Here is a 17,586-nt window from a genome sequence, read left to right on the forward strand (position 1 = left end):
AAGGGGCCAAAGAGCCACATGTGGCTCCCGAGCCGCAGTTTGCCGACCCCTGGCCTAGACTTACCATGGGCAGGCTACCGTCTCTGTAGTAGCAGTGAGATGGCAGTTTGGGGCCGAATCAGTACGGCCCCCGGTTGCCAACGTAGATTTCGGGGTTAACTTGTGTTCTGGTTTGAGCGATACGGGTTGTTGCTAAAAAGCTGCCCCACTGTTTGGCTCAACCCCGGGACGAGGAGCGGGTCTTAGAAACTCTGTGTGTCTTGAAGGGAGATTGGAGTCACCAACTGGACACGGCGTTCCCCAGGGGTTGGCGATTTGGAGGGGGGGTGGCGGGCGGTGGGGTGGGGGTGGAGGAGGTGGGGGGGTCGCTCACAGAAAGAACACCAGTCCCAGAGCCGGCTTTATTCACCCACAGCCTGGTCCCCGCTGGTCCAGGCGGGTGGTGGAGGTGGGGGGTTGTCTAGCTCCAGAACTGGGGAGTCAGGTCCTGGAGGGTCCTGGGATGCCCCTCCCCCTCAGGCCAAATTGGTGGCCCCACTTCACAGGGAGGAAGGGGGCCCTGGGTCCGGTTTCCCCCCCCCCCCCCAGCAGTCCAGCTGACTCCTCCCCGGGTTATCTCAGAGCTGACTGTCCCACTGAAGCAGAGTGGGTACCGATCCAGGAGAGGCGGGAGCCTGGGGTCGCCCATTTCCTTCCAAGGCCGAAGCTGAGAGATGTCACCGGTGGCTGGGTAAGCTTTTCACACGCCCCTCCCCTCCCTTTCCGGCAGAGCCAATGCGTCCTGCCACCCAATGGGCACCCATGCCACCGCCAGCCACCCGGGCGGCTTGGCTCCGTGGAGAAGATGGTGGAGGACCCCCCCCCCCCCCCCCCCCCCGTTACGGAGCAAACTTCGTGGGCAAATTCTCCTCCTTGGTCTTGCGCCTCTCGCTGTTGACGCCCGTGGAGGGCACGCTCCCCTGCTTGGAGGTGGGCAGGCTTATGGAGACGCCTGACGGCAGGGAGGAGACGAAAGGCAGGCTGAACCCCGAGTAGCTCTCCGTGCGCCGGCTCCAGGTCGTGTCTTCCTGCCACTCGGGGTCCGGGTTCGACTCCCGGGCCACGCTGGACCTGACCAGCGAGTTCTCGCTCTTCCTCTCCTGGAAGCTGGGCTTGGCCAAGTGGTACTTGGGCCAGTCGGAGGGCTTGGTGGGCACCATGCTCTTCTTGGACAGGAGCTTTTCGAAGGGGTCGTTGGCGACGTGGTCCTGGAGGTACCACCACCGCTGCAGCGGGTAGATCGGGATGGGCAGGAGGGCGACGACGCTGAGGAAGGTGATCCAGCCCAGGGTGCTTTGCAGGTAGGGCTGTTCTACTTCCTGGCTCTGGAGGCGGAGACGGGGGGGCCCGGGGGGGAGGAAGAGGTGGTGATGGGGTTTGGGCCCAGGCGATGTGGACGACCAGGTTCCCCAGGGGCTGGAGAGTGGGTGAGGGGGTCCCTGGGGGATGGTAAGGGCACCGATCGGGGGAGGAGGTCTGGCCGTGGGGCCCCCGAGAGGGAGGGGGAGGCCAGGGCCAGGGGCTCACTATGTTGCCGTTCCAGGCGATGTAGTGGGGGGGCACCTTCTGGTAGAGGTGGACGAGGCAGATGGAGAGGAGAGCCAGCAGCGCGGGCATGGTCACGTAGCACCACAGGAAGGGGCAGGAGGACCACAGCAAGCGGCCCAGCTCGCTGTACATCTCCTCCCTGAACCTGCGGTGGGGGCGGTGGGCACGGCGTCTGGGATGGAGCCCGCCTCTGGCCGCCGGGCCGGGAGCCCTTGGGAAGACAGGCCCGCCGGCTCTCTAGATCTCTCACCGGGTCTCAACGATTCGGGGAGGCTGCGTCCTGCCGGGCCCTCCCCAAGCCCGGGCCCTGCATCTGGTCCTCCCAGAGGCATCCCCCCCATCCAGGGGGCACGCACCCCGCCGGCCCTCGGCCTTTGGACCAGCCCCATGTGGGCCACGGCGGGGGAATCCGCGGCCCCTAGGTCCTGGCGGCTGGTCCCCTCAGAACCCACCCGGCTGCCTCGGGTCCCTGCCTCCTGCCGCCCCCCCCCCCGGCTCTCAGATCGGGCCCTCGCTCTCCTCGGAGACCCGGGAGGGGGCCCCGGCTGGGAAGGCCCTGGGGTTGGCACGTTACCTGTAAGCTCCGTACACCCAGGCCAGGGTCCCGTTCTGGAAGGCCATGATGATGAAGAGGGTCAGAGGGACCAGGATCTCATCCAACAGGGACACGATGTAGCTGCCGGACCGGCTGGTGAAGACGATGCTGCCCAGAAAGCCTCCCAGGCAGATGACCACTAAGGCGGAGGCAGGGTTGGCCCCGTTGAGGTCGGTTGGGCAGGGCGGGGTCGGGGGGTCAGAGCGAGCCCCCGAGATGGGGGTGGCCGGGGGAGGGAAGGCAGGAGGACAGGGTTGGCCCCATTGAGGTCGGTTGGGCAGGGCGGGGTCGGGGGGTCAGAGCGAGCCCCCGAGATGGGGGTGGCCGGGGGAGGGAAGGCAGGAGGACAGGGTTGGCCCCATTGAGGTCGGTTGGGCAGGGCGGGGTCGGGGGGTCAGAGCGAGCCCCCGAGATGGGGGTGGCCGGGGGAGGGCAAGGCAGGAGGACAGGGTTGGCGCCGGCGTGAGGGGCCACTGCACCTGGGAGCAGCGTGGGCTGCTGCTTCCGGATGGTGGACATGGCGTTGTGGATGGGATAGACGATGCTCTCCACGATCTTGACCAAGGTGGTCAGCTGGATCAGGAGCAGGACCAGGAAGAAGAGAAAGGCCCAGAAAGGGGCACCCGGCAGCGTGGAGATGGCTTGGGAGAAGGCTGGGAAGGCCAGGCCAGGGCCCTGCATGAACTGCGGGGGAGAAGGGCGCTGAGGCAGGGGCGGGTCTGGGGGGATGGGGTGTGGGTGGGCGGGGATGGTGCGGTGGTCGATTAGCAATGTCTGTCCTGGGCAGAGGCGGGAGACACGCCGTGGGGTGTGGATGGCAGCGTGTTGGCCCTTCTCGGTTTCCTAAGTGGTGTGAGTTTCACCTCTTGGGGCCTCAGGTTCCCCCTCTCACAAACAGGGGGTTCCCGGGATCCGTGTGAGAATTCAAGGAGAGTGACAACCTAGCCGAGGCCCTGGGCCACTCAGAATGGTGGTGGAAACGTGACGGCCACCGTTTCCTGCCTCAGAAGATGCTTGTGTGGCCCGTGAGGCCCCTGAGAAATACATTTCCCAGCGTCTCTGGGGCCCTTGGGATGCACCCTGCCACCCCCCCCCCCACCCCTCCCCGGAAACACACCTTTTTGCTCAGCACCTCGATGCTGCAGGATGAGGAGGCCTGCATGACCTTGTACTTGAGCTGCTCCGGGAGGCTGTCTATCCACTTCAGGTAGTCCAGGGGGGGCAGGAGCAGGATGTCTGGGGGCGGGTTGACATTCTTAGGCAGCACCCCCGTTTTTACCATGTCTTTCACCAATCGGACGCTCCTGAAAGGGAAGGAGAGGATGGGAAAGGTGGTGGAGACCAGCTGGCCACCCTGCTATTGACAGAGGGAAGCTGAGGACTGGACAGGAAACGGGGTTACCCACGATGAGTGCAGCTAAGACACCGGGGCAACTGGACAGGGACCGGACACAAGTCACATAGACTGGGGGCGAGTCACCCCGGGAGGTCCCCCTCAGGGGCCGATCATTTGTGCCTCTCAAGAAGTTTGTCCATTTCCTTTAAGTTATTGAATGTATTGGTATAAATTTGATCATATCGGGTGTGTGTTTCCCCCCCCCCCGCCCCCCCCCCCCGCCACAAGAAAATGTATACACACTTTTAACAGCTGTTAACACACTTAATTTTCACTCCTTTTTAGGTTTAACTGATTTGAAATAATGGGTGAAGCCAGACGAAGCTTTGAACAAAGAAAATGTATCCACTAGATTTTTTTATGGGGATACAGAAAAGATAAAGCTTACAGTAGAAAACGGACAACAGTGGATGAATTGGGGGCGCACAAATACCAAACAAAACGATTCTTTTCTTTTCTTTTTTTAACATTTAATCACCTTTATTTTTTGTTTGTTTGTTTTTGTTAATCCTCACCCGAGGATATTTTTCCATTGATCTTTTAGAGAGAATGGAAAACGGGGCGGGGGAGGGGGGACTGGGGCAGAGAGAAACATCGGCGTGAGAGAAACATCCATTGGTTGCCTCCAGCAGGAGCCCTGACCAGGGCCCCGGGCCGGGGAGGAGCCTGCAACCAAGGTACCTGCCCTTGATGGGAAGCGAACCCGGGACCCTTTGGTCCGCAGGCTGATGCTCTCTATCCACTGAGCCAAACCGGCTAGGGCACAAAATGATTCTTGATGTTTACAATTCCATTGCGTTATCAGCAGTGCCTGGACCAGAATGGGCATTGACCAAAAAAATTACTCTTTGCATTATTTTAAATTTTGAAAATGAACTGTGTTAATAAACACTGACTTTTTAATCATTCAAAGTGCGTGTACATCTGTGGGGACACCCTGTGGTTCGTTATGGCCTACTTAACGTCTACAGGATCTATAATGATGCTCCTGTTCATATTTCTGACATTTTCTTTTTTTTCTCTTCATCCTCAACCGAGGAAATTTTTCCATTGATTTTTAGAGAGAGTGGAAGAGAGAGGGAAAGACAAAGATAAATATCGAGGTGAGAGAAGTACATCGATTGATTGCCACCTGACCAAGGCCTGGGCTGGGGAGGAGCCCGAAACCAAGGTACGTGCCCTTGACCAGAGTAGAACCCAGGACCTTTCAGTCCTCAGGTCGACGCTCTATCCGCTGAGCCAAACCGGCTAGGGCAGTGACGGCGAACCTTCTGAGCTCGGCGTGTCAGCATTTTGAAAAACCCTAACTTTGGTGCCGTGTCACATATAGAAGTTTTTTGGTATTTGCAACCAGGGTAAAACAAAGACTTCTATTTTTGATATTTATTTTATATATTTAAATGCCATTTAACAAAGAAAAATCAGCCAAAAAAATGAGTTCGCGGGTCACCTCTGACACGAGTGTCATAGGTTCGCCATCACTGGGCCGCTAGGGCATTTCCTGATATTTTCAATCTGCATTTCCTTTCTTTTCTATCAGCTCCTGAAAGGGAATTGTTGACATTTCCAAGTATGATCATGATTTATCGCTTTCTTGCTTTAGTTTGGAAATTTTAAAATATATATATTTTTTATTGATTTTTTTTACAGAGAGGAAGGGAGAGGGATAGAGAGTCAGAAACATGGATGAGAGAGAAACATCGATCAGCTGCCTCCTGCACACCCGCTACTAGGGATGTGCCCGCAATCAAGATACATGCCCTTGACCGGAATCGAACCCGGGACCCTTCAGTCTGCAGGATGACACTTCATCTACTGAGCCAAACCGGTCAGGGCTGGAAAGTTTTTTAAAAAAATATATTTTTATTGATTTCAGAAAGGAAGGGAGAGAGAAGAGAGATAGAAACATCAATGATGAGAGAGAATCATTGATTGGCTGCCTCCTGCACGCCCCCGACTGGGGATCGAGCCCGCAACCCAGGCATGTGCCCTTGACTGGAATTGAACCTGGGACCCTTCAGTCTGCAGGCTGATGCTCTATCCACTGAGCCAAACCGGCTAGGGCTAGTTTGGAAAATTTTTTATTTTGAAAGTCTGTTTTGAGGTATATAAACATTTATTATTATTATTACTTTTTGGTACATAAACATTTAGATAATTCAGTCTTCCTGCTGAATTGACCCTTTTATCATCATGACATGCTTTTCTTAATCTCTGGTATGACTTGTTCTCACTTTGATATTAATACAGCCACACCAGCTTTCTTATGATTATTTGTGCATGGTATATTTTTCCATCCTCTGAACTTTATTTTTTTAGCATTTACTTTTCTTTTATAACCTCATTTTTTTGTTTTGTTTTTGTTAATCCTCACCCGAGGATATTGTCTCCACACTGATTTCTTAGAGTGAGAGGGAGGGAAGGAAGGAAGGAGAGAGAGAGAAACATTATGTAAGAGATACACACGGATTGGTTGCCTCTGGCACGCACCCCAACCAGGGCTGGGTGTTGAATCTGCAACCCAAGTACGTGCCCTTGACTGGGAATCGAACCCAAGACCCTTAGATGGGTGGGCCAATGCTAGATCTAACCACTGAGCAACCAACTAGGGCCATTCTCTGAACTCGAAACCTCTGTCTCTTTACACAGGACCTCTCTTGTAAACAGGATATGTCTGTTGCCTTAGCCAGTCTGGTGACCACTGCCTTTTACATAAGGTGGTTAATTAATGTAATTATTGACATGATTGGATTTATGCCTACCTTCTCACTACTTGTTTCTTTGTCTCTTCTCTTTTTTTCCTTCTTTTTCGCCTCTTTTATTTTTTGGATGGGGGGAGTATTTACCAAATAATTTTGTTTATATTTTACCTTTTCTATTGCCTTCTTGTGGCATTTTTTTTGTAGTGGTGGTGGGGGTTTTTTTTTTTTTGGCTGTTACTCTACAGCTGTGCTAAAACAGTGGCCCCAAACAGGATGTGGCTGGGAAAAGAAGATGTGGCTGTGAATACTTGAAATATGACTAATATGACCAAGGAAATACATTTCAAATTGAACTTTAATTTAAAATTTACAAGATCGGTTATTCAGCTATTGAGAAGCTTTTAAGTATATTCAGAACAACTTGGGTATGTTAAACTGCTTTTTCAACAGTATTCTCTTACGAAATCTAATAGAAACCCAAATTGAGCCCTAGCCGGTTTGGCTCAGTGGATAGAGCGTCGGCCTGCAGACTGAAGGGTCCCGGGTTCGATTCCAGTCAAGGGCACGTGCCTGAGTTGCAGGCTCCATCCCCAGTAGGGGGCGTGCAGGAGGCAGCCCATCCATGATTCTCTCTCATCATTGATGTTTCTATCTCTCCCTCTTCCTTCCTCTCTGAAATCAATAAAAATATATTTTAAAAAAATTGATTTTGAAATCTTTACACCATTTGTAACTTATGGAAACCTTTAGAAGTCACGACTCTGAGACCATTTTCTTATCTATAAAAGTAAAGTGGTGGCTATTAGAATATTGCCTTTTTGGCTGTTTTCTCTGACTTATTAATATACATTTATTATTATTATTATTATTATTATTATTATTATTATTATCATGATCATTAACTATTGGTGAGGTTTGAGCTTGACGGCCTATGAGCCGGGGAATTGCTAAGGTAGAGAGAGGGAGGGGGGACCTCTTCTTGGGCCTGCAAGGCTGTGATTACTCACTTCTCAACACAGGCATGGCCACTGGTGGTGATCCACAAGCCCAGCACCATGAAGATGATGGCCGTGGCCACCAAGGAGGTCACCAGGTTGGCCATGGCCACCAACAGGACCACCAGGACGTAGTTGTTGCTCCCAGCCTTGCAGGAGCAGATGTTGATGGTGGTGCCCAGCCCCAGGCCCAGCGAATAGAGCACGTGGCCTCCCGCCTGATGCCACAGGTCCAGCGAGGTCCAGGAAGATCGCTGCGGAGGGAGGTGGGTTCGGGCAGTTTGGGTGGGGGGCCCGGCGGGGGGGGACCCCCAGGGAGCGGGGAGCGGGGCAGGCTGGGGCAGAAGGAAAGAAGGGGGCAGGGGAAGGAGATTCAGAGACGCTCTGAGGGAGGGAGAAGGTGTGGAGCCCCCGGCCTCACCTCTATCGTCACCATATGTTTGAGGCCGGTGGCTGCACCTTCCAGGAAGAAACATCGGACCAGCAGGCCGAGTAAGAGGATGAAGGGGATGAATATCGTGATAATCAGGAGCTGTCCAGGTGGGTCAGGACAGAAGCCGGACGTCAGGGGCCGTGGGGAGGAGGGGAAGATGGAGGCAAACAGCAGCAGGCGACCACAGATCGGCAGGAGTAGAGGAGTGGAGGTGAGCAGTGTGAGGGAACCCACCCTCTTCCTGGGGGCCCCTGCTGGGGAGGCGGGGTGGCCATAGCTGAGCTGTTGTCTGGGTGAGCAGGAGGGCCATGGAGGCGGGAGGAGAGAGATCACCAGGAAGGGAGTGGGGTCGTGTCTGAACTGAGGCCCTGAGCATCTCAAGATTGGTAAAGGTGACGGGGTGGCGGGCCCAGGGTCGGGGCGGCTCACCGGCATGGAGAGCTTCAGGCCTGTGACTATGATAATGAAGAGGAGTAACCAAGTTCCTAGGGTCCCCCCGGTGAGAGTCAGGACGAGCTGCTCGCTCCCTTCCTCAATGTTGACGGCGGCGTTCAGGGTGGTTTCGTACCAGAAGTACTGGTAGGGCACAGTCCGGACGCAGGAGAGGCCTGGGGAAGGGACCCAGGCGCTGCGGCACCCCCTCACCTGGAGCCTACCTCTGCTCTCCCCCCCCCACTCCTCCTGCTCTTCCTCCCTGTCCCTTGCCTCCCTCGGCCCTGCCCGCCCTCTCTCTCCCTCTCCTCACCGGTGACATTGTGCAACTCTGGGCACTGGGTCCAGGGCAAAGGGTGGTAGAAGGAGTTGCTCAGGTAGTAGAAGCCCCAGCTGATGATGACGCTGTTATACACGCTGACGATGCTGCACACCTGGGGGTGGACACAGTGGGCCTGAGGGGCGGGCAGGGAGGAGACAGGGGGAACTTGGGAGACCACCAGGGGTGGGGGGAGCTAGGGTGCCTCTTGGCCAAGGCCCTCACTCACCAGCATGCTAACGTAGCCTAGGCCGCCCAGCAGGGGGACGAGATGCTTCCAGATCCGGATGCTGTCTACGCGCAGCCACTGTCCCATGGCCATCTCCATGTACAGGAGGGGGATCCCGAACAAGACGAGCAGGAGGCAGTATAACAGGATAAAGTCACCTGGAGAAAGGGGCCAGGAGCCGTGCTTTAGGCAGCCCGGAGGCCTGGCCCCCATCCTCCTTCCGATAGCCTTTCTCCTGCATCCGATGAATGTGATGGAGAACATGAGCTGGTTTGCTCTACGGGGGGATGAGGGGGGGGGGTGCCCTCCCTCCGTTCCGGGGGTCCTCCCTGGGTTCCCTCCTCTCCCGGAGCCCAGAAGTCTAGACTTCTGTCCTCAAGATGTCTTCCTGAAACTCGAGACCTAGGCCCCCCCCCGGGCCCCCCCCCGGCCCCCCCCCCGCCCCCCCCGCCCCCCCGGCCTTACCGCCTCCATTCTGATGACAAAGGTAAGGGAAGCGCCACAGGCTGCCCAGCCCGAAGGAGAAGGCGATCTGGAGTAAGACAGTCTCAGATCTTTTCGTCTGCACCACGAAGCTTTGGGTCTTGGCGGTCAGAATCTTGCCTGAGGGTCTCACGGGTGAGGATGAGAGAGTCTGGGATTGTTTGTGGGACCCTGTCTCTTTTTTGTTTTCGAGGGACGCCATCGCTTTCTTCTGACAGGTCCAATAACGCCTGAGCGAATCCTGGGGTCACCGAAAACAGCAGACGTTAAGGGTCATGTCTCAGAGACCAGACTGTAGAACTCCACCAGAAAGACGAATGTAGAGCGATGAGGGCTAGAGTTTAAATCCTGGCCCTTTTCACTAGTCGTGGACTGAGGGCAAATATTTTCATCTCCCTGAGACTCAATTTTCTCATCTTGCAAGCACAAAAGAATTGAAAAATATTTAATGACGGTTACAGCATGAGCACTAACCAATCAGATTGTGGAACAAGTTATTCGTTAGAGCTTGTGGGGGGGAGGGGGGGGGAAGGAAAAAGAAAGAAGGAGAAATTATCTGGAATTTATTTTTATTTTTTTTAATTTTTTTTTATATATTTTATTGATTTTTTACAGAGAGGAAGGGAGAGAGATAGAGAGCCAGAAACATCGATGAGAGAGAAACATCGATCAGCTGCCTCCTGCACATCTCCCACTGGGGAACGTGCTCGCAACCCAGGTACATGCCCCTGACCGGAATCGAACCTGGGACCCTTCAGTCCGCAGGCCGACGCTCTATCCACTGACCCAAACCGGTTTCGGCAATCTGGAATTTAGTGACTCCTAAAATCTGGGTGTGGTGAGGGGAAGAGAAAAAGAGAAGCTTCCTAAAACCACTGTCATCCCAAAGTTAGGGTGCATGCCTGAGGCTGTGTCCTTTGAGGATTATATAGTATGATGTCTCCCAGGAATGCAAGGTTGGTTCAACATCTGAAAATCAATAATTGTTATACATCATGTAAATGGAATACAGGACAAAAGCTATCATCATATTTTTTGGAAGAAAATGGCAGGTTAGCCCTAGCCAGTTTGACTCAGTGGATAGAGCATCCACCTGTGGATCGAGTTCAATTCAAGTCAAGGGCATGTACCTCAGCTGCAGGCTTGATCCCCGGCCCTGGTTGGGATGCATGCAAGAGGCAACTAATCAATGTGTCTCTCTCACATTGATGTTTCTTTTTAATATATATATATATATATATATATATATATATATATATATATATATATTTTATTGATTTCAGAGAGGAAGGGAGAGGGGAGAGAGAAATAGAAACATCAATGATGAGAGAGAATCATTGATCAACTGCCCCCTGTACGCCCCCTACTGGGGATCAAGCCCACAGCCTGGGCATGTGCCCTTGACTGGATTCAAACCTGGGACCCTTCAGTCCACAGGCGGACGCTCTATCCACTGAGTCCAACCAGCTAGGACTCACATTGATGTTTCTGTCTCTCTGTGTCTCCCTCTCCCTCCCACTCTCTCTAAAAATCAATGTGGAAAAAAAATCAATGTAAAAAGATACTCAGGTGAATATTAACAACCACAACAAAAATGACAAGCTGGCGATAAAATTCATATGAAAATCTGAGGAACTTAGTACAGTTAAAATAATCATGAAAAATAATGTTGAATACTCATACTTACCAATTTGAAAACTTACTACAATGCTATGGTAATCAAAGCAGAATGATACTGGAATAAAGATACACATATAGAACAATAGGATAGAATAAAGAACCCAGAAATAAACCTTCACATATATAGTCAAATAATTGTTAACAAGGATACCACGCATCTTCAGTGGGAGAAATGATGCCTGTGCAACAAATGGTATTGAAAAACTGGCTATACACGTGAAAAATAACGAAGTGGGACCCTTTCCTCACACTATGTACAAAAACTAACTAAAAATGGATGAAAAACCTAAATTTAAGGGTGAAACTATAAATCCCTTAGAAAAAAAAAACATATGGGTAGATCTTCATTTCCTTAGATTTGGTCATGGTTTTTAAAATATGACACTGAAATATGTCCTTTTGTGCATCAAATGACACTAACAAGCAAGTAAAAAAAAAACAAACCATAGAATGGGAGAAAAATATTTGCAAGGCATATATCTCCTAAGAGTCTAGAATATATAAAAAACTTATAACTGAACAACTGAAAAACCAAGCAACACAATTAAAAATGGGCAAAGGACTTGAGTAGACATTTCTTCCAAAAAGATATACAAATGGCCAACAAACACATGAAAAGTTGCCCAGCATATCAAATCATTAGGGAAATGAGATACCATTTCACACCCACTAGGATGGCAATAATAATAATAATAATAATAATAATAATAATAATAATAATAGGAAATGATGCCTGGCTGGTGTGGCACAATGGTTAAGTATCAACCTATGAATCAAGGAGGTCTCAGCTCAATTCCCAGTCAGGACATATGTCCGGGCTGCAGGCTCAGTCCCCAATAGGGGGCGTGCAGGGGGCAACTCATGGATGATTCTCATCACTGATGTTTCTGTCTCCCTTTCCCTTCCTCTCTGAAATCAATGGAAACATATTTTTTTTTTTATTGATTTTTTACAGAGAGGAAGGGAGAGAGATAGTTAGAAACATCGATCAGCTGCCTCCTGCACATCTCCTACTGGGGATGTGCCTGCAACCAAGGTACATGCCCTTGACCGGAATCGAACCTGGGACCTTTGAGTCCGCAGGCCAACGCTCTATCCACTGAGCCAAACCGGTTTCGGCGAAACATATTTTTTAAGAAACAAAACTGCGGGTGTGCTGGTGGGAATGTAAAATGATGCAGCCACTGTGGAAAACTGGCATTTCCTCAGAAAGTGAAACATAGAATTAGCATATGATTGAGCAATCCCACTTGGGGGTTTATACAGAAAATAATTGAGCCGAAACCGGTTTGGCTCAGTGGATAGAGCGTCGGCCTGCGGACTGAAAGGTCCCAGGTTCGATTCCCGTCAAGGGCATGTGCCTGGGTTGCGGGCACATCCCCAATAGGAGATGTGCAGGAGGCGGCTGATCGATGTTTCTCTCTCATCGATGTTTCTAACGCTCTATCTCTCTCCCTTCCTCTCTGTAAAAAATCAATAAAATATATTAAAAAAAATAATTGAAAGCAGGGATGCAAACGGATACTCGCACACCAATGTTCAGACCAGCACTATTCACAGTAGCCAAAAGGCTGAAATAGCCCAGCTGTCCACCAACAGATGAAAGAATAAACACGCTGTGGCAAATCCATATAATGGGATATTATTCATCCATAAAAGGAATTAAATTCTGATACTTTCTATAACAGGAGTGAATCTTGAAAACATTGCAGTACATGAAATAAGCCAGAGACAAAAGGACAAATATTGTATGACTTCACTTACATGAGATATCTAGAACAGGTAAATTCACAGAGACAAAAAGTAGATCTGAGGTTGGAATTCTTGCTTACAGAGTTTCTGTTTGGGGTGATAAAAGTGTTTTGAAGCTATGTAGAGGTGGTGGTGGCAGAACATGATGAATGCACTAAATGTCACCAAAATTTTCACTTTGAAATGACTAATTTAATGTTATGTGAATTTCGCCTTAATAAAATTATAAAAAGCGAAGGTGAAATAACAGTGCTATCTCATCAACAGAATATACTAGGGAAAATCTTTTGGCTGAAGGAAAATTATTTCAGATGGAAGTAGAGCTATACAAGAAGGAAAAACAGAACACCTAAAAGGGTGAATATACAAACAAATATACGAGACTATTGACTACTTAAAGCGACACAAAGAGCAATATATTTGGGGGTTTATAATGTGTAGAAGGAAAATATTTTAATAAAAAATGCCAAAGATGTGGGGAAACTAGGAATAGGAGATACTTCCTTAATCCACAGCTTCCTTAAACCTATAGCGAAGGCTACACTCAGTGGTGAACTGTGAATACTTTTCTCCTGCAGTTGGAAACAAGACAAGAACATTGAATGAATCTTCTATTCAACATCGAACTGGAGAGCCTGTCCATTCCAATAAAGCAAGAAAAAAAAAATCTCTAAAGACCATAAATAAATAAGTCCTTATTTGAAAGTGATATGAGTAGATGTGTGGAGATTATATGTGTAAAAGGAACCTTTAAACTACATAATCTTAAAAGATACTATGATTTTATTATTTTTTAAACATATTTTTATTGATTTTTTAAAATATATTTTATTGATTTTTTACAGAGAGGAAGGGAGAGGGATAGAGAGTTAGAAACATCGATGAGAGAGGCACATCGATCAGCTGCCTCCTGCACACCCTTTACTGGGGATGTGCCCGCAACCAAGGTACATGCCCTTGACCGGAATCGAACCCGGGACCCTTCAGTCCGCAGGCCGACGCTCTATCCACTGAGCCAAACCGGTTAGGGCAGAAAAAGTATTCTTTAAAAATATTATTATTATTATTATTATTATTATTATTATTATTTTTAATCCTCATCTGAGGATATTTTCCCGTTGCGTTTTAGAGAGTGGAAGACAAAGGGAAAGAGAGAGAAGCACATTGATTGGCTGCCTCCTGCAGGAGCCGGGACCAGGGCCTGGGCTGGGAAGGAGCCTGCCACCCAGGTCCCTGCCCTGGACCAGAATCGAACCCGGGACCATCGGGTCCGCAGGCCGACGCTCTATCCACTGAGCCAAACCGGCTGGGATTGGAAGGATTTTTAATGGCTACTGACTATTTCCAGATCATTATATAAACCTGACCCGTGGGTGGCCGGCCTGGCAGCCGTTTAGCCCCAAGGCCCTTCCTGATGGGCCCCCTGCTTCTGGTCCCCCCGCCCCCCCAGCCCCTCACCCTGCGCCGGCTGCAGCCACCCCTCCTCACCCTCTCCCGGCCGCGGACCTGCAATTCCCTCCGCTGCCGCCGGGGGGCGGGCGCCTGGGATGGGGCGCGGGGCGCACTCGGGCTCCCGGGCGCCTGCTCGGCTGCGTCTCCGCCGGGCTCGCAAGGAAGCCACAACCTGCGGGGGGCGAGCTGAGAAACGGATTCCGAGGGGCGTCTCGGGGACCCGCCGCGGGGCCGGTCGGGGGGGGGGGGGGCGCCCCTACACCGTCCGCCCCCGACGGCCTCGGCCCGGGCAGCTGGTGGGGAGGCGAGGCCCCCGGGGCCGCTCCATCCGCGACTGGACTGGCGAGCGGAGGGAGAACCGGGACCGGAGGCCGCCGGACTTCTGCTCCCGCTGGCGGCACCACCCTCCCCTGCCCTCCCCTCCCCGCCCCGCCCCGCCCCTCCCCTCCTCTCTCCTCCCCTGCCCTCCCCTCCCCTGCCCTCCCCTCCCCGCCCCGCCCCTCCCCTCCTCTCTCCTCCCCTCCCCTCCCCTCCCCTCCCCTCCCCTCCCCTCCCCTCCCCTCTTCTCTCCTCTCCCCTCCCCTCCCCTCCCCTCTTCTCTCCTCTCCCCTCCCCTCCCCTCCTCTCTCCTCTCCCCTCCCCTCCCCTCCTCTCTCCTCTCCCCTCCTCTCTCCTCCCCTCCCCTCCCCTCCCCTCCCCTCCCCTCCCCTCCTCTCCCCTCCCCTCTCCCCTCCCCGCCCCGCCCCTCCCAGCCCCGCCTCTCCCCTCCCCTCCTCTCTCCCCTCCCCTCCCTTCCCCTGCCCTCCCCTCCCCTCCCCGCCCCTCCCCTCCCCTCCCCGCCCCGCCCCTCCCCTCCCCGCCCCTCCCCTCCCCTCCCCGCCCCGCCCCTCCCCGCCCCGACTCAGGCGTCTGGGTCCCTAAATTCGTGGAAAGGGAGCTGGGGGTGGGGCTCGGAAGTCTAGGTCCAGAGGTGAGGGGTCTGGCGGGGCGAGCAGCCGCCTGGGGCCCTGAGAGGTCGGGAGTCGGGGGCCAAGACGACAGCACCCCCTTTACCTGCCGCCGCCGCGCGAGTCTGGAGACCGGTAGCTGCGGCGGGCACCGCGGGGGAGGGGGCGCCGCGCGAGGCCGGGCTCCACGGAAGCCAGGGCTTCGGGGCCAGAGGAGTTTGGTGCTCCCGCGGGCGGTTCCCCTCCAGACCCCTGCCCCTGCCCCTGCCCCTGCCCCTGCCCCTGCCGCTGCCGCTGCCCCTGCCCCTGCCGCTGCCCCTGCCCCTGCCGCTGCCCCTGCCCCTGCCCCTGCCCCTGCCGCTGTCCCTGCCCCTGCCGCTGCCGCTGCCGCTGCCCCTGCCCCTGCCGCTGCCCCTGCCCCTGCCCCTGCCGCTGCCCCTGCCCCTGCCGCTGCCCCTGCCCCTGCCCCTGCCCCTGCCGCTGCCCCTGCCCCTGCCGCTGCCCCCGCTCCTGCCCCTGCCCCTGCCCCTGCCGCTGCCCCTGCCCCTGCCGCTGCCGCTGCCCCTGCCCCTGCCCCTGCCCCTGCCGCTGCCCCTGCCCCCGCCCCTGCCGCTGCCGCTGCCCCTGCCCCTGCCGCTGCCGCTGCCCCTGCCGCTGCCCATGCCCCTGCCGCTGCCCCTGCCGCTGCCGCTGCCGCTGCCCCTGCCCCTGCCGCTGCCCCTGCCCCTGCCCCTGCCCCTGCCCCTGCCCCTGCCGCTGCCCCTGCCCCTGCCGCTGCCCCCGCTCCTGCCCCTGCCCCTGCCCCTGCCGCTGCCCCTGCCCCTGCCGCTGCCCCTGCCCCTGCCCCTGCCGATGCCCCTGCCGCTGCCCCTGCACCTGCCGCTGCACCTGCCCCTGCCGCTGCCGCTGCCGCTGCCCCTGCCCCTGCCCCCGCCCCTGCCGCTGCCGCTGCCCCTGCCCCTGCCCCTGCCCCCGCCCCTGCCGCTGCCCCTGCCCCTGCCCCTGCCCCTGCCCCTGCCGCTGCCGCTGCCCCCGCCCCTGCCGCTGCCCCTGCCCCTGCCCCTGCCGCTGCCCCTGCCCCTGCCGCTGCCCCTGCCCCTGCCCCTGCCCCTGCCGCTGCCCCTGCCCCTGCCGCTGCCCCTGCCCCTGCCCCCGCCCCTGCCGCTGCCCCTGCCCCTGCCCCTGCCGCTGCCCCTGCCCCTGCCCCTGCCGCTGCCCCTGCCCCTGCCCCTGCCGATGCCCCTGCCGCTGCCCCTGCACCTGCCGCTGCCCCTGCCCCTGCCGCTGCCGCTGCCGCTGCCCCTGCCCCCGCCCCCGCCCCTGCCGCTGCCGCTGCCCCTGCCCCTGCCCCTGCCCCCGCCCCTGCCGCTGCCCCTGCCCCTGCCCCTGCCCCTGCCCCTGCCGCTGCCGCTGCCCCTGCCCCTGCCGCTGCCCCTGCCCCTGCCCCTGCCGCTGCCCCTGCCCCTGCCGCTGCCCCTGCCCCTGCCCCTGCCCCTGCCGCTGCCCCTGCCCCTGCCGCTGCCCCCGCTCCTGCCCCTGCCCCTGCCCGTGCCGCTGCCCCTGCCCCTGCCGCTGCCCCTGCCCCTGCCCCTGCCGATGCCCCTGCCGCTGCCCCTGCACCTGCCGCTGCCCCTGCCCCTGCCGCTGCCGCTGCCGCTGCCCCTGCCCCTGCCCCCGCCCCTGCCGCTGCCGCTGCCCCTGCCCCTGCCCCTGCCCCCGCCCCTGCCGCTGCCCCTGCCCCTGCCCCTGCCGCTGCCCCTGCCCCTGCCGCTGCCCCTGCCCCTGCCGCTGCCGCTGCCGCTGCCCCTGCCCCTGCCCCTGCCCCTGCCGCTGCCCCTGCCCCTGCCGCTGCCCCCGCTCCTGCCCCTGCCCCCGCCCCTGCCGCTGCCCCTGCCCCTGCCGCTGCCCCTGCCCCTGCCCCTGCCGATGCCCCTGCCGCTGCCCCTGCACCTGCCGCTGCCCCTGCCCCTGCCGCTGCCGCTGCCGCTGCCCCTGCCCCTGCCCCCGCCCCTGCCGCTGCCGCTGCCCCTGCCCCTGCCGCTGCCCCTGCCCCTGCCGCTGCCCCTGCCCCTGCCCCTGCCCCTGCCGCTGTCCCTGCCCCTGCCGCTGCCGCTGCCGCTGCCCCTGCCGCTGCCCCTGCCGCTGCCCCTGCCCCTGCCCCTGCCGCTGCCCCTGCCGCTGCCCCTGCCCCTGCCGCTGCCGCTGCCGCTGCCCCTGCCCCTGCCCCTGCCGCTGCCCCTGCCCCTGCCGCTGCCGCTGCCGCTGCCCCTGCCCCTGCCCCCGCCCCTGCCGCTGCCGCTGCCCCTGCCCCTGCCCCTGCCCCCGCCCCTGCCGCTGCCCCTGCCCCTGCCCCTGCCCCTGCCCCTGCCGCTGCCGCTGCCCCCGCCCCTGCCCCTGCCCCTGCCCCTGCCCCTGCCGCTGCCCCTGCCCCTGCCGCTGCCCCTGCCCCTGCCCCTGCCCCTGCCGCTGCCCCTGCCCCTGCCGCTGCCCCTGCCCCTGCCCCCGCCCCTGCCGCTGCCCCTGCCCCTGCCCCTGCCGCTGCCCCTGCCCCTGCCCCTGCCGCTGCCCCTGCCCCTGCCCCTGC

At 56.7% G+C, this 17,586-nt stretch overlaps 1 protein-coding gene across 1 annotated transcript; it reads right to left on the reverse strand.

Annotated features, from left to right (window-relative positions):
- Positions 1–388: 388 nt before the first annotated feature.
- Positions 389–9,373, reverse strand: LOC308530653 (orphan sodium- and chloride-dependent neurotransmitter transporter NTT5-like; the record flags this gene model as incomplete). Its single annotated transcript, XM_081107350.1, has 11 exons — positions 389–1,364; positions 1,567–1,732; positions 2,162–2,321; positions 2,662–2,866; positions 3,300–3,486; positions 7,288–7,529; positions 7,697–7,807; positions 8,138–8,316; positions 8,454–8,574; positions 8,689–8,846; positions 9,154–9,373. 11 exons carry the CDS (start codon positions 9,371–9,373, stop codon positions 879–881), a joined length of 2,235 nt encoding a protein of 744 aa, XP_080963476.1. The 3' UTR covers positions 389–878.
- Positions 9,374–17,586: the final 8,213 nt, after the last annotated feature.

Source organism: Myotis nattereri, assembly GCF_964212035.1.
Source record: "Myotis nattereri genome assembly, chromosome: 15".
NCBI lineage: Eukaryota > Metazoa > Chordata > Mammalia > Chiroptera > Vespertilionidae > Myotis > Myotis nattereri.